The sequence below is a fragment of the Megachile rotundata genome, chromosome 1 (assembly GCF_050947335.1).
Source record: "Megachile rotundata isolate GNS110a chromosome 1, iyMegRotu1, whole genome shotgun sequence".
In the NCBI taxonomy this organism is placed as follows: Eukaryota; Metazoa; Arthropoda; class Insecta; order Hymenoptera; family Megachilidae; genus Megachile; species Megachile rotundata.
In genome coordinates this window covers 13,071,564-13,088,373 of record NC_134983.1, presented here as the reverse complement: position 1 = coordinate 13,088,373, position 16,810 = coordinate 13,071,564, and the positions used below count along the sequence as shown (strand labels likewise).

Here is a 16,810-nt window from a genome sequence, read left to right as displayed (position 1 = left end):
AAGAACTTTCTTTCAATATTGAGGGTTTTTTAAATTGCTATGTGGTTCGTACAGAAGCTGAAATATTGGCACGATGTGCAATTTTCTTTGTACTGAAAGTACAATTCGAATCTATATGAAGACCTCTTTTTCCTGAAAGAGCTTCTGTAATGCTTCCATGCATTTTTACGTAACTTGTCTTTTAATGGTGAAGGAAGAACAAATTCAATTCCGTTTATTCTTCTCGTTATATTAGAGTGAATATAATGAAGTCTATTACAATGAATTAAAGTTTGACTTATTTGCAATCGAGTCATTTAAATTTTTCTTAGACAACACAGGAGGCTCCACCACCTTGGGAAGCGGAAGAAGAGAAGAAGGAAACGTTGCGAACAACAATTTACGAGAGTTCTCGAATTGTTAATTCTCACTCTGCACCGTCGCAAGGACTAAATTCATTAGCTTCGACTCCTCGTCTGCCACGTGCTCAGAATCCAACCATAACGTTGCTACAAAAAGCAAGAGGTACGATGTAATATCATATAGAGACGAAATGGTACGAAAAAATAATTTAAAAAATGTCGAAATATTTGCTTAATTTAACCGCCTTTGACGTGTTTATGCATCAATCAAAAACTTCATTTCGGTGCTGTTAAATTGTTCACTTTTTATCGAGTAAAAATAGCCTTCCTCGTTTTGCCTTTTCGTCAAATTTATAATTTATATTTATATCTGCTGTTTGACGCGTATATTCCATACTAGTGTTTAATAATCCGCGAGGAATTTTTAAAAATAAATTCGCTGATGTGCTGGTACATTGGACATTAAAAATTTATCACAGCAGCTTTGGAGAAGAATTTATGTCATAAATTTCCTGACACTTGTTCACAAAAAATTACAGACTGCAAAATTACGAAAATTTAAATACTCCTTGAGTTTGAATAAAAAAAATTTAGGTACACTGATACTTCTTTGAATTAATAAAATTTTAATACACTAATACTTGTTCGAAGAAAAAAATTTAATATACTTGTTTCAATTAAAAAAATTTAATATACTTGTTTTAATTAAAAAAATTTGTTTAGGTTCTATTTTCCGAAATTGATGTACAATTTAGTAATTATTTTAAAGAAATATTACGAAGCATGAGAACATTATTAACAAAAATATGTTTTATGATTTTAGAGGGTCAGATACCAAAAGGAGCCGCTTATCTAGAGGAAAATGAAACAGTGAAACGTCCAACGAACGAAGAAAAGCCACTCATTAGTCCAGGGGAAATAAGTGAGTACATTTTTCAGCCACCTTATTACAGTACTTTATAACCTATATCAAGTATTGTTTAATTTTAACCCCTGTGTAGCGAGACTCATGGTTTCTTTAGCTACAATCTAGACTCTATATAAATCCTTCTGCGATATCACTTTTTAGTTTGGTTTTATCAAGTTTTTTCCATGACGAATGTATTTAAATTTGAATAATGGTAACTGTGTTAAAAAATTTTTAATTTGAAAAATTAAATTATTAATCGTGTAATAATAAACTATCAAATGAAAGCTATTATATAGCAATATGCGATAATAAAAATTTCACAGTATTTGTTAGTATTGATACTTAACACTGATTGTCAAATGTTTAACACGTAAATAAATTATTGAACGTCTACGAAAATTAGTATTTATTATGGAACAATCTAATAATAATTTGATGTTAAAAATAACTTCAGTCGAAACAAAATTATTAACACAAGAGATTAATTGTACTCCTTATACGTAAATCCACGTGGTTAATATTTGAGGATAATAAGAGGATACCTTTGTGAATTGTAATATTACCAGAATCGATCCTTAAGAGTTTAACCCCTTAACCTACAATTTTCTAAGGAGTTACATTATTTGCAACTAATTATTGCTACACCTGACTCTTTGCACTTAAATTTTTGCTGTTACCATACATACTTTTTAGTATGTATGTATGTAATCAACTTTTTAGTTGAAAAGTTTACTAAATTTTTTAAAAATTACAACTTTGTTATAAATTGTCACCATTGTCTGTTCCACTGTCCGTAGTATGTGTACTACTATTTAATTAAAAAACTATTTGTTTCAAATTGTTGTATTAAACTGAATAATGTCACCTTCCGAGTGCAAAAGGTTGAAACAAAGATAGTTAAAAAGTTAGGGACACTTTGTATTCTGCGGTTCAGTCTAAAGATAATTAGAGTTGAATCGGAAATTCAATTACGGTGAACATACAAGACTTGTCGCAAATGAACTGCAGTGTGAGATGACATTGTAGGGCAAGGGGTTAAAGACTGTCGCGAGTATTGCTATACTGCAATATGTTACTCTATGTGAAATTATACTGATATTCGCTCAGTCTACACGGTGAAGAAAGAATACGAGAGCGAGCCGGAAACGGAAAATGAACCGCCGAAGAAGATGGCCGATTTAGGTCCTCGGAAATTCGAGGGTATTGGCCCAACAACTAAGGAGGGTATTCCTCTTGTTTTGAGATCGGTAGGTCTGTAAAACGTTATTGAAAATTTTTGAGTAATTGTCGGGGTAAATGATTGATACTCTCTTGAATTTATCCTTAATATCTTCTTGTGCATTTTTCAAAAATTTGCTTTCATTTTTTTATTGCTCATAATACTTTTTGTACATAAATTCAAAGCGATTAAAAATATTTCAAAAGTAGTGCTTCTTGTTACTAAAAATTTGTCAGACGAATGAAAAGACTTTTTATTCAACTTTGATGCTTTTTATTATTTATTCTTATATTTTTAGTTAGCTCTTTAATCTCAAAACCAATGTAATAAAAAATATTGCAAAATAGTGCTTCTGAAAAATGTGTCAAACGAATGAAACACCCCTTTTATATTTTGTTTGATCTTTATAATGCTTTAGTAAAATCTAATTTTGTTTATCTTTCGAGAACAAAAGAATTATCGCTTTACAATAAGAAACTGAATTGAGTGTTTGCAAAATTACTTCGGGATATACTAACTCAGAAATAAGTTGTACGCTTGTGAAATTAGAATACTTGTGAAATTTGACTTGTACGCGTGAAATTAGAAAATTGCTGATATATACTTACATGTAAAGTTAGACAATTTCGTATCGTCAGAAATATACAAATTAACAACAAGATTCTGAATAATATTTCATACAACTGTGTTTGCTTCTCTGCGTTAGAAAGAAAGATATTAAAAATTGCTCGACGGAAATTAGCTTGTATTATTTATTGTTTGATCGGATAAAATATTTTAGGAAGTCAAGGAGAATAATCAAACGAAATGGTATAAGAGAATGTACGACTCGTTGCATCGTGCAGATAGACCCGGTGAGTTTGTGCAGCAAACATTAAATAGCTTCAGTGTTTATATGAGATATTGATTATAACTGCAATTAATATAACCAGGACGCTTATGAGCACATGTATAGTTTTTTTCTTAATTTTTAATTAAACAATATATGCAACAGTGTTATGAAATTATAGTGTGTTACATTATTCGTTTCTTTAAAATTATGTTCAACTGTGCAGCTTGTAAGAAATGAACATAATTCTCGATTTTCAATTTGGTAATTTGAGGATTTGGGGATTTGGGAATTTGGGGATTTGGAAATTTGAGGATTTGAAGATTTGGGGATTTGGGGATTTGAGGATTTGGGAATTTGGTAATTTAGAAATTAAAAAATGTAGAATTTAAGGTTTTGGAAATTTATTTAATTTTCACAACAGTAATAAAAATATATTAACAATGCATCGGAACAAGTACGAGATTAACGCTGTTTAATCTCATTTTCAGATGACTACGTAACCATACGTTACAAACAAAGAAGAGGTGAATACATGCATTTAGAATCGAACGAACTGCAATATAATAAAAACACTAATAACAGCTTAGTCGTAATAACACGTCGCTATAATGGCCTTCTTCTTCGGTTGATTTCGCTGTTTTTTTATATGACAAACATGCGTCTTATTTGTATAACGATAGTGTTTAATATTAACCTACCTAATGATTATTAATTAATCCTGAGCGTGAAAGTAACAATAAATTGTTTAATACACACGGCAAGGATCGTGTGGAGTGGTCTGCCTTTATTTAACCCCTTGCCTTCAAAGTTAAGTACAGTTGAACCTCCATTATTCAAATTGATTGCAAAATATTGTGCAGGTAATAGAATTTTAAAAAATTACAATACCCAGATTTTTAATGTAAATGTTAATTGATAACAAGAATAAAAAACTAGCATATTTCTTTTTCGCCTTGCAATTAGCATAAGATGTTGAATTCTGTGTACGTATATACCGTGTTTAAATAATTGTGTGATTGAATAGCACAGTATTTGAACCATTGTGGATAAGGAAGGTTCCACTTTTTTAAAAGTCTCACAATAAATGTCGGATTATGATCATTAATTTTGATCAACAGCAACTTTCTTTACTCAAATAGAGAATTAGGGAAAAAATGTCTGCTGAACAAAAAAACCTAAAAATCAAAGATTGTGAAATCTAAATGTCTCTAAAGAAAGTAGTCTAAAATCGACATTTATTGTGCAGCACTACAACAAAACAGCTGATTACAATCCATTTGTACTCAGCCAGCCATAACAGCTTCCGAGATCTTTTATCTCAAAATTCATCACAAATTTACGTACAAATTTCTGTTCATAACAATTTTCGTAACCCACTTGTAAGCAAATTTTACCACCATTTTCTGCAACTGGTGAGTCTTTTTCAGGAACGAGATATGGTTACGGAAGTGGCAGTGGATATTTGAGCGAACCGGAACATCGTTTGTACACAGAACGTTCTGCCACGTTTGACAATCGTCGACGTCTACGAAACAAAGAAAATGATTTTTCCACTTCTACTATGCCTAGGAAGTAAGAAAATTTTCAGATTATATTTACAATATATTTGTAAGAGTAGGTTTGAAAATACTTAAAAAAGTATTTTTCGTCAAAAGTCTATTTAAATCTGATATTAAAATACTATTTATTTTATCTTTATTAAAAATGTGTTCATTTAAATAAAATTTTATTATCACTAATTGTAAGATTGAAATTGGTAAACGCACGGATTTAATCTATTCAGTTCAATTATTTTTCATACTTCAGTTTGCAACATAACGTTACTTCTGTACAAAACTTTCTTTTGTAATTACATTCAACTTAATCACATTTTATCTTACTTCAATTTTTATCGTATTAATGATAAAACGTTTCTTGTAATTTAGAAATGGACCATTGAAGTACACTCCAGACATTTACAAGAATCAACCAGGACGCATCGAGGATTACGAACCTGGACGATCGTCGATTTCTGAAAAGGAAGCTAAAGAGGTAAGAAAATTAAAACGTTAAAAATATAATCCAATCCTGTTTACCTTCATTCTCCGTCATAAATTTCCTTTGATGTGGTTCCTTGTCGAAATTTCGTGACATTTATTACAGTAAAGGTTTACTTCTGTCTTTAACGAAGAAGGATCACCAAGCGAGGTTGCTAACTTCGGTCACTATTTTTCTATAACGAAATAAGTAAAGTAAACTGAAAAGTGATATTTGTAGTTATCTGTATTTGATACTTATGTGAATTTATATTGAATAACGAGATACTAGCTTTATATCAATCGTATAAAATAACTTTTTAAGTACAGTTTGACTAAAAATATTTTCAGTTCATTGCACTAAAAATAATTTAAAATATCTTGATTAAGATGGATGCTAAAAATAAGCGTTACGCGAACGGCCATAAAAAATCTACAGTTCATCAAAAACAAAAGAAATTGCAAAATTGGTGAGAAAAAGCAATCCGATCTCCCTTCTTCGTTAAAAAGAACGGAAATTTTAACCTCGTACAGTGTGCTGAATCTACAAATTTGATCGAAGTGACGCTTGATGCAAATTAATACTGTCACATATGTGGAATCTCAAAAAAAGATTTACATCGTGAAAATTATTGAAAAATCTTCTGCATTCGAAGAAATCTTAGAGTCCACCATTTTACAGTCTGCGACTTCATTTTTGAAATCATGTAAAATTGTGTATCTCAATTTATAATTATGATCAACGCAGGATTTTCCAGATACAATCAATCGAGAGCCGAATGTTTCATTTCTAATGTGTCATGTTTGAAATTCAGAATGAACTGATCATGCAGATGACTATGTTCACACGGAGCATCATGGGTAAATACACGTGTGTGTTCTCGTGTGCACACGCGTATTTGCCCGAGATGGCGTCTGTTGGTGAAATATTTACATGTGCACTGTCTAACGTTCGAGTGTTATTTATATGGGCTGTATACGTCAAGTTAAACTAAATGTTCATTACAGAGGACATTATAACACTCAATACGGATGGGACACGTGTATTTATGCTTTTTTTATTCTGGATTCTTAAGACACTTCCTGAAACATAACTTTATTTGTTATTTAGTGGTATGGTGTCATTAAGTAGGGGGTAGAAAAATATTTGGGGACGTGTTATATTTTTATTGTGAATTGTGGATGTTCATTTTCGGTATTAGTACTTTAAGTATTTTCAATATTTTCAGTATTAATATTTTCAATGGTCAATGTTCTTAATATTGACATTTGTAGTACTAGCATTTTAAATATTTTCAATATTTTCAATATTAACATTTTACATATTTTCAACATTATTATTTTCAATGTTCAACGTTCTCAATCTTTTATCTTTAATACTAATATTTTCAATATTTTCAATATTTTCAACATTGATATTTTAAATATTTGCAACAGTGACATTTTAAATATTTTCAACATTGATATTTTAAATATTTTCAACAGTGACATTTCAAATATTTTCAGCATTAACATTTTCAATGTTCAACGTTCTCAATATCACAATCTTTAAGTTTCATATTCTAAAGTACACATTTTGTTAAAGTACATTCCTTAAATCAGAATTGATTTTCATCAAGATAAAGAATGAATGTGTATACTAATTTATGTTTTGTTTGTTTATTTATTTTTTAACTTCACTTTTAATTTCAAAGTACACATTATATGCCGGTAGGTTCAGTGCTAATACTAAAATTTTAAGCGTTTTCAATATTCAACTGTCTTATGTTTCCCAATCAAACTCTCAGACTGCACAATGGTAAAATGACTTCTAATTTCTTTGTCAGCAACGAACCATTATAATTTTCTCGATGTACATCTTTTTGGAGAGATCCTGTGTACCGAGTCACATTACAGTACGTACTAAACGTAGAAGCTTCCCGAATAGTGTGTCTCGAACATGATCGTTTGAAATGGCTTTGCTTTCTAGCCAACTTCTGTAACACGGACGAGAAGGAAGGTAACAATTTAATCGAACGGTTGAGATCAGTTTAACGAAGCAACGTTCATTCTTTTCACTTTGTTCAAAGCTTGTTTTGTTTTCGCGTAATCGTGTGGAATATGTCTCGTTTTTTCTTTTGCGTTTCGTACGATCGTAACTGTGTGTATTTCAATGTTCCGACGTGTCGAGCACACGAAATTACGTTTATGCTTTCAGTATTCCGTCGTGCTCGTTGTTTTTGAGTTAGCTTTTAGTAGTGCTGCTTTCAGTGATCGGACGGTGACTTGCTTTTCATCTGAAAGGGGATTATTTCGTTTAAAGCGTAAAGGGATAATTTTAGGTAATTTTGATGATCAAACGCAATGGGATTTGTCGAGGGACATAGGTTTTTTGAAGATCGAATAAATTTTTATTGAACAACTGCAGAATTTTTGATACGTTTTTAATTAATTTTATTTCCTGTAACTTATGATTTGAGAATTTGGAGACTTGAGAATTTAAGGATTTGAAGATTTGGGGATTCGAGGATTTGGGAATTTGGAAATTTAGGGATTTAACAATTTGGGGATTTGAGAATTTAGGAATTTAAGAATTTAGGGATTTGAAAATTTGGGAATTTAGGAATTTGGAAATTTGGAAATTTGGAAATTTGGGGATTTGAGAATTTGAGAATTTCGGAATTTGGAAATTTGGGAATTTGGGGGTTTGTGAATTTAGGGATTTGAAGATTTGAGAATTTAGGAATTTGGAAGTTTGGGAATTTGGGGATTTGAGAATTTAGGGATTTAAAAATTTCGGAATTTGAAGATTTGGGAATTTAGGAATGTGGAAATTTTGGTAATTGGGTATTTGGAAATTTAGGGATTTAATAATTTGGGGACTTGAACATTTGGAAATTTAGGAATTTGGAAATTTTAGCAATGAAGAATTTCGATAATTGGTCATTTGAGAATTTCAGAATTTAAGAATTTGAGTCTAAAAATTAATAATTGAGTTTAAATATATAGAATGTAAATTTTCAGAATATTCTGTTACACACCAATTACGGTAATTTACTACTGCCTCGTATACCAAAGAACATAAAAGCGCAACGAAAAGTTGTTTCACTTGGAGTTACTGTGCAATTACTGTTACATGATAGTTTGAACATAAAAACTTTCATATCTTTCAAAGAGTTTAATCCAGAAAAAAACTGGGTCATTTGATATAACAGGAGCATATAAGTGCTATCCAAGCGTGAACGATAAAGAATCTAAATTGCTTTATCAATTAATCGATATTCTTTTCTAATAAGAAATTGATTAAATTGCAATTGAGAAGCGTATTGAAACTTTTGCAGTGATTTAATGATAAATCTTATTTTAATTTCTAATGTGACTTATTTAACGTCTTACTACAGTATTTGTATAACAATAAATTAGATACAAAGTTGTATAATATATATTAATAAACTAAATACGAGTAATTCAATTTTTAAAGTATTACTCTAAAATAATTATGAAAAAGAGAAGAAGTAATGTGAATGTATCTATACACTTAATTTTAATTAAAAGTAACACTATTTTTTTTTATAAAATTAACATCTAAAAGTTAAATTTGTTTCAGAGTAAATGTAGTTTACAACATTTTTGAGTACACTTGAAATAATTCTTTTACTGAAAATAAATCGTGGAATGTAATATTCATTGAAAGTATGGTATATCAAATATGTTATCATATTTCAGATGAAAAGCAGTCGTGAAACACGTCATTTCGTTAATTTTGTTTATTATTTTTGATATCATTTTAACCTCACATAATTAGTGCGTAGACTAACGCTGACTTTAATTCTGTGTTTCTAGTGGTGGGACGAGGTCATGGACATATTCGATGGGGTACGCCATTTTTATACTTAATCATAGTTAAATAAGTACCAGTTCCATATTTCCTTCGCTGTACTGTTCTTCTCCGTCTACTTCCTGATTGCTCTCACTTTCTTTCCTCTGTATATTTCTATTATAAATTAGGTCTATCAACTTTTCAATCCTTTATTCTTATTTACAACGTTATCGACTAAAAATATTCTAAAACATTATGAAGAAAATTAAAATTATTTTTCTTATTATCGGCTCGAGTTTTATTAGTCTATTAATTTATTTTACAAGGTTTATTATCAAACATCGAGTCAAATTTTTTCTTCTTCTTTTTATGAATTTTTATTAATTTGTTCTTGTAAATATAACTGGTTGTGTGAAGATTTTTCGAAATTGTTTATCTTCAAAATGAAGTTTTAAATAAAAAAATTTTTCATAACATTTATCATTATTTCGTGTACACACTGTATGTTTGAACTATTCAATTTGGATTCTGTCCACTTAGGCATTCATCAGTAAAAAAAATACGACAGCTGAATTAATGCAAAGTATTAGACTTCGAGATCTGTTGTCTCATTTGAAAGTAAAAACTGAATCAATAAAAATATTTCTACAAAAAATGGCAACTTCAAATATTACATATTTTCAAAGTTTCTTTGAAACACAACTCTCTTTTGTTTTAGACACAACTTCCATATACTCTTTGTTACATTTATTCTAAATTTCTATGTTTTCAACTATTCCTATAACATACTGATGCATACTATCATTAATTTCCCTTCGCCGTAGTCTCATATTATACATGCCTGCGATCGAAAACGCGGAAGTAAATTATTCTTGAAATCAGCAATACATTAAGCTGTTCAAATAATTTTCATCTTTAATATTAAACATCTATAATATTTTCTTATTTCAACATCTATATTGTTTTCTATAATATTTTCATTGCTATAGTGAGGGTTCGCTTTTTGTAAAAAGATAGTAATATAACGAACTTACTCAACTTTCAAACTTTTGTATTTGTTGATTGTACATTTGAATTGTTGAATGTTTTATTGACTCAGTTTTACTCCCTAGTGTATCTGAATCTATTTTCTCTACATTTTCTCTTTCATCGTGTTGTCTTCAATCTTGACAAACTAACAGTTTCAGATGTTAGGTTCCGTCATGTCAGATGATCGATTTCGAAATATAAGAGCCATAACATGATTTGATTATAAAATAGTACAGTTTCAAACTTGAAATTTAATAAAATGACTTTACAAACATAAACACATAAAAATGAGTTTCATCAATGTTTTCAATACAAGTTGTCTGATTCACCCTTAAAATAAGCAATAATTTTAAATAATGATGTATATTAACTAAAGACTATAAATTATATAAACAACAATTTTGAATAACAATCTATTATTTTGTATCGATGAAGTACCATAAGAATTATGACAATGCATAATCTATTTATTATTCACACAACTTTTATCTTTTTATAAAAGTAATTTCTTACAATTTAAATTTCGCGCTACAGCTAAAAAATGGTCTAATTGAGCTAAACTTGTTAACTATTTCAGAAATCTAATTATAAAGTCTCTATGCACCTACATTGTCACTTATGCGTTCACCTACGAGGATTTTTCACATAAATTCGTACCGTAAAATTGCAGTGCCTTGAGCAGTAGTACAATTACATTCAAACGCTCGCTTTGCCCGCGAAATTTAAACACAACATGGGTCATGGGAGACAAAGGAGATAATTATGTTAAAACGACCGCCAGGAACGCGGGATTGTCATTTCATTTTGTATGAAGAGACAATGTGACTGCTGAGTGTTTTACTCTAACATAACTGTCACTTTTGTCTGCCACAAAATTCGCGGGCAAAGCAAACGTTCAAATATAGTTGCACTAATTCTCGAGGTATTGTTGCAATTTTATTGCAACTTCAACGTTCGAACTTACATTTTATCGTAAAATTAATCATGTCAGATTATTATTTAATTCCTTATGGAAACCAACTTCTGTCTGAAACATTTCTTAACCCCTCAAGCCATTTCTGCTATCAGAACTAATTACTGCCATGTTGAGATAAATAAAAGATGAGGTATTTTGTATTTAGTTAGTTACATAAATCAATTAGTATTGAACTCAAAAATCCTTGTGTAAATACAAGTCATGCCACACTTGAACCATAATGAACGAGCCTGTCCCGTTCTAAGCCGAGGGGTTAAGAAAATCGTTACTTATGCCGTGATCAAAGTGTTTCCTGGCTGTATTTCGAGATCGGTCATTCGTTATGATAATCCTAATAGCTCCCAGATACCTCGCATCCATTGTATGCACCTGGTTAACCATGCACGTCTATCCCAATTCTTCGGGAAGCTCGCACCATATGGTCCCCTAGCGAAATACTCGAGGAACGTATACGTACCGTGATCGATGCCTCTCTGTGTGCGCGTGTGTGTGTGTGTATCTCTGCTGTTTGCGTATCGTGTCCGTTACACCCTCGATGGTCCTGGTCCTGACGACAACTATGACGACGCTAACAACGCCTGACAACAACGAGGACAGTGGTTGAACGAGAATGGACATCCTCAGGGTACGCAGATGGAAGAGCTTCTGGACGCTCGGCTGAGCCATCGCGCTCTTAGCCTCTCGTACCGACCGGAGAGCAGTCACAACGTAAGGGCAGCAGCGGTCAGCAGCTCGAAAACGCTCGAGATCGTCCCGAAATCTCGTCCAACAGTAGAGGATAGCTCCCGTAGTCTCTGTATTCGCGATACTAAATCGCAGAAGCCGGGTCCGATGCAGCGGTCGGGCACGAATCTACTTGATTACCCAAAGTACGATCCGAAAGATGGGATCGTGCGACCTCTCGAGCGGGCTGCCGACTGCGGTTGGCACACTGGCATGCTGGAAGGAAGATCCAAGAGCTTCGTATTGCCGGATCGTTGCTTTCGTCGATCTAGCTCGCCAAGTGGCGACAGATCGACAGCTATCAGATCGACCCTTCTACAGGCTACCAACGACGAGCATCGTCATCGACACCATCATCATCATCATTATCATCATCATCATCAACGCGTCTCGCCTACTTCTTCTTCTTCCACGTCTTCTTCTATTTCCAGCAGCAATCACATTATCCTAGCGTCGCCGTCGTCGACGACATCTTCACGGGTTAGAGGCTGATACTTCGTCGACAAGTAGATGCACGATTGCAGTGGGACGGGAGATCCCTCATCGTGGCCATTGTTTTTACTCAAATTGATTTTTTGAGTCTTTTGGAATCAAATCTGATCTTCTATTTTCAAACCAAATTTGAACATTCTAATCTTCGCTACTTTAATTTATCTTTTACATAAATCATTTATGTGTACAAGGTGTCACGTCACTAGTGGCTTTAGGGTGATTCTACGTAAGAAGATGAACCAAAAGTGTAATGAAATTTGTTCATCTGCAGCATCATCTGCTTACAAAAAATGAATTTAAACATCTTTTAAGATATTTTTTAAACTTCTTTACGACACGTATTTCAAAGTAATACCACATTCATATGTGGTAGACTACATAGTTTAGCAGACTGTTCTTGAAATATTTTATAACAAGCCTCAATATTAAAAAATTATAAGACTTAGAATAGTTTGTTTGTTGAATGACTTTGTACATATCTATCTTACTCGTTTTTAAATCAATTAAGGTATTTTATTTGGCAACAACGTAAGATTTTGATTGATTCTGGCCACGAAATCGAGTCTCCCAGCCCACTGTGGATTGACGTATTGAGTATTCTTGAGACATTCTGACAGCTCAGAGTTATTATTAAAGGCTTCTCGGTGCAAATTGTGTTCTGATCGATGAATATTCAAAAATTTCATGGGTATTACTGTGCTCTGTAATATCGAATTATTTAAAAGTAATGAGAGAATTCTGATGAAACTGGCGACATTTCTGGTGAAGCGTTTGAATATTCATTTTTCAAAGTATGGTTTACATTTAGCATCCTTTAATAGTAATGATTCGAATGTATTGACGTGTCCCTTTCGCTGCGATATGATGATGGAATTTGAGAATTTGGGAATTCAGGAATTTGGAAATTTCCGAAATTGGGAATTCTGAAATTTGGGAATTTGAGAATTTAGGGATTTGAGAATTTGGGGATTTGAGATTTTGGGGATTTGAAGATTTGGGAATTTAGGAATTTGAAAATTTCAGAAATTGGGAATTTGAGAATTCGAAGATTTAAGAATTTGGGGGTTTGAAGATTTGGGAATTTAAGAATTTGGAAATTTCAGAAATTGGGAATTTGAGAATTCGAGGATTTAAGAATTTGGGTATTCGAAGATTTGGGAATTTAGGAGTTTGGAAATTTCAGAAATTGGGAATTTTTAAATTTTAGGATTTGAGAATTTGGGATTTGAAAATTTAGGGATTTAAGATTTTCGAAATTTTGAAAATTGGATATTTGAGAATTTGAAAATTTGAAAAACTGGAGATATAGAAATTTGGAAATTTCGGAGCAGCGAAAGGGTTAACGATTGTGTAATGTATTGAATATGAATTACAGGCACTAAATGCTACACAATTGACGTATTAAACATAGACAGTTCAGAATTGTTATTTAAAATCCTTATTCTGGTTGGAATAAGCATATTGTATTAAAAGTAATATTGTTGTATTTCTTCCTTACTTCTATTCTGTTGACAGTACTTTTTGAACTTATCTTCTTGTCTTATAAAATAAAATCATGTATAGAATACAACAAACTGTAGATTTGCAAAATTTTCATTTAAATTACTATATTATCAGTTCACGATTCTGAAATATTGTAATTACTTCTACTACGAATTATTACATAGATTTCTTGTCAATACAATAATGATAATAACCTCATTTTTTATTCAAAATTAATATTTCTTCCAGAACATACAAATTAAACTTAATAAATGAATATCTGAATTCTAACAATTCCTCTTTAAATTCAACATCATTTGATACCTAAAATTATCTGAATTTATCTAAAATTAATTACATTATGTATGATAAAAGATTTATAAAAGTAGATATTTATTTCACAAAGTAAAATATCATAAGACAAGGAGTTAAAGTAGTTTCGTTTCCACTCATTTCCATTGCTGTTACGTTGTCAGTGGTGTCGATGTTCATGTACACTTTTCCTTTGTTCTCTATCTCTTCTCTGTGTCAGCTGTTTTGCTCATTTGCTAATTGATTGTCCTTCATTGTTGTTCATTTGCGCTTAGCATTGGCAAAATGTCGCATGCGTCGTAACTCCTGTTTGATGTATTATGAACACACTGTCGATTCTTGCATAAATGTTCAAATAATGAGATTGGAAAATGTAAAACTATTATATACGAATCCCACCGAAACTTGTATGATGATCCTGCGAGAAGCATGATTACTTTGAAAATTATGTAGGAAATTTTTTGTAAAATAGTTTTAATTAATTGTTCACTTTTTCAGCCTTTCGATCAACGCAGCAGTCGTCCAGCGAAACCGTATATGTCACAGTAAGTGCATTTTGCAATTTATTTAAAATACAGCATAGTTTCGTTGCAATTAGGTTTAGGACGTGTCATGTATAGGTTTACATAGAACGTGTCATTTTTTTACATTTTGTATTCTACAATATTTTTGAAATAAATTAAGAAGAGATCAAATATTTTACAAATGAAAAATATATTAAAATCTTGTGAATTTTTCTGACTTTATTTTGAAATGACTTAACACTTTTACACGTAATAATTTTATTTAAAAAAACTGATATTGTATTTCCACGTTTTCAAATTAAGCTCTGTTAAGCTTTTTGGTGTTTTAACAATTGAGTGCTTGAACTGTTGGAAAATGTGCAGAGACGTTCTTGAATAATCAATTGATATTGATTACAAAGCATTATCATAATAATTGCACATGAAATATGTATTGCTATCGCAATAATTACGCAGAGAACATATATTAATTTCATAATTACACAGAAAACACGTGTTATTTAATAATTATTCAGGAAACACGTATCTCTTTCATAATAATTACACAAGAAATTTGTATTACCATAGTACACAGAAAATAATAATTATACAACTTTCAAAAATTTTTTATTAAAATATTAATTTTACAACCTTCAGAATTTTGATTAAATTCAGCTTTCTAAGTTTTCAAGCTTCCAAAAGTCTTTGTCTCGTAAATATTGAATTCAAAAATAATAACTAAATCGCTTAAAAATTTGCAAAAGGAAGTATTGAATGTTATTCAACATCAACTCAATTGAATTTTGATTAATTTCAGTGCTCTAAAAGAGTCCGGTTACGAAAGCGATTCCACGCTAGTATTTCGTCGCAAAGAAGACATCAGTCCATTGAGTCAATTAGAGCAACGATTAGCTTATAAAACTGTTCAAAGCGGAGGTGACGTTCCTCTCCATGGACTTCGTAAACCAGCCCCTGAGCGACCGAAGGGTGAGTTCTTAATTTTAATTTTTATTCTCAAACCTACGATTTTATTTCTGTAAGATTTATTTAACATTCTATCGTTTGATAAGCAGGCATGTTTTTACCGTTTTCTAATCATAGTTTTACTAATTGTGAATATTCTGCATGGTCTTGTTTGAATTATTTTAACTGCGATCGAAAGAAACCTGCGCTTTTAAGCATGAAGTTTTTCATTTTTACAAATCCTGCGATTCTCTGTAACCTCGTCAACGATCTCGAAATTATTTTATAAACTCGATAGATTTTTATTTTTACGGTAGATATCTGTTTATCCGAATATCTTGAAATGAGTCAAATTTTTGTAATCACATTTTTATTTTCTATCGCGGTTTATCAATAGTCTGACCGTCAATTTGATTTGGAGTCATTTAAGTGATTTCCTGAAGCTCTCCATCAAATGGTCAGGATACGTCAAATAACTTAGTTCAGAAATGGCCGTTCAAATTGAATCTTGGTTCGTCTATTTCCTCGGTGTCAGATGCGATATTAAAGATTCATTTATTCGTTTCTTTCTTCTACGAAGATAGAATTTGCACCATTAACTCCGATAATATCTGCTCTTGGAAAATGTTTTATATTAAGGAAATCCTTCAGCAGTAGTATTTTCAGTGAATGTCATAAATCCTGCACAAGTTCCACCACAACGTTTCTTGTACTCGAATATTAAAATACTTTATAAATTCTCTTGTTTGATAATCTATTGAAATAATTATATTTCTGAAGTTAAAATAACTCTCTAACTGGCGTCGAACATGTTGAAATATGTAGTTCTAACATAAAAAATTTGGAATAGAATTTATAGAATATCTTTCTAAGAATACTACTGATCGATTTCAATTAGGTTAGCATAATTCATTTAATTCATTAAATACCTAAATAGATCGATATTTTCAGTCTGAGAACTAAAATAAGGAACAGAGAATTTAGTACTAGATGTTCAACTATTAATAATTAATTTTTCGAACCTCATGAAATTATTCTAATAAGAATAGTTTTAATAGCTAAAGTTTGATTTTATTCGGATAAATAGAGCTCTATTGTGTTTAAAAACTTTTGAATAACCAATCATTAACGTGACTTCGACAGTATTATACTGGTAAGACCTCAAATAACATTTTCCTTTGTTCACGTTCGTAGTTTATTTAACAGTCGCTTGT

The 16,810-nt window shown here is 31.2% G+C and overlaps 1 protein-coding gene across 1 annotated transcript in view; it reads left to right on the top strand.

Annotated features, from left to right (window-relative positions):
* CAP (Cbl-associated protein) overlaps positions 1–16,810 on the top strand; it is a 149,337-nt gene that overhangs the window by 94,626 nt on the left and 37,901 nt on the right. The window contains exons 11-21 of the mRNA XM_076532852.1: positions 312–504; positions 1,165–1,263; positions 2,359–2,498; positions 3,252–3,324; positions 3,791–3,826; positions 4,730–4,874; positions 5,228–5,333; positions 9,140–9,172; positions 11,719–11,829; positions 14,629–14,675; positions 15,451–15,620. Of these exons, the coding sequence (XP_076388967.1) occupies positions 312–504; positions 1,165–1,263; positions 2,359–2,498; positions 3,252–3,324; positions 3,791–3,826; positions 4,730–4,874; positions 5,228–5,333; positions 9,140–9,172; positions 11,719–11,829; positions 14,629–14,675; positions 15,451–15,620 (1,153 nt within the window). The remainder of the gene's footprint in view (positions 1–311; positions 505–1,164; positions 1,264–2,358; positions 2,499–3,251; positions 3,325–3,790; positions 3,827–4,729; positions 4,875–5,227; positions 5,334–9,139; positions 9,173–11,718; positions 11,830–14,628; positions 14,676–15,450; positions 15,621–16,810) is intronic.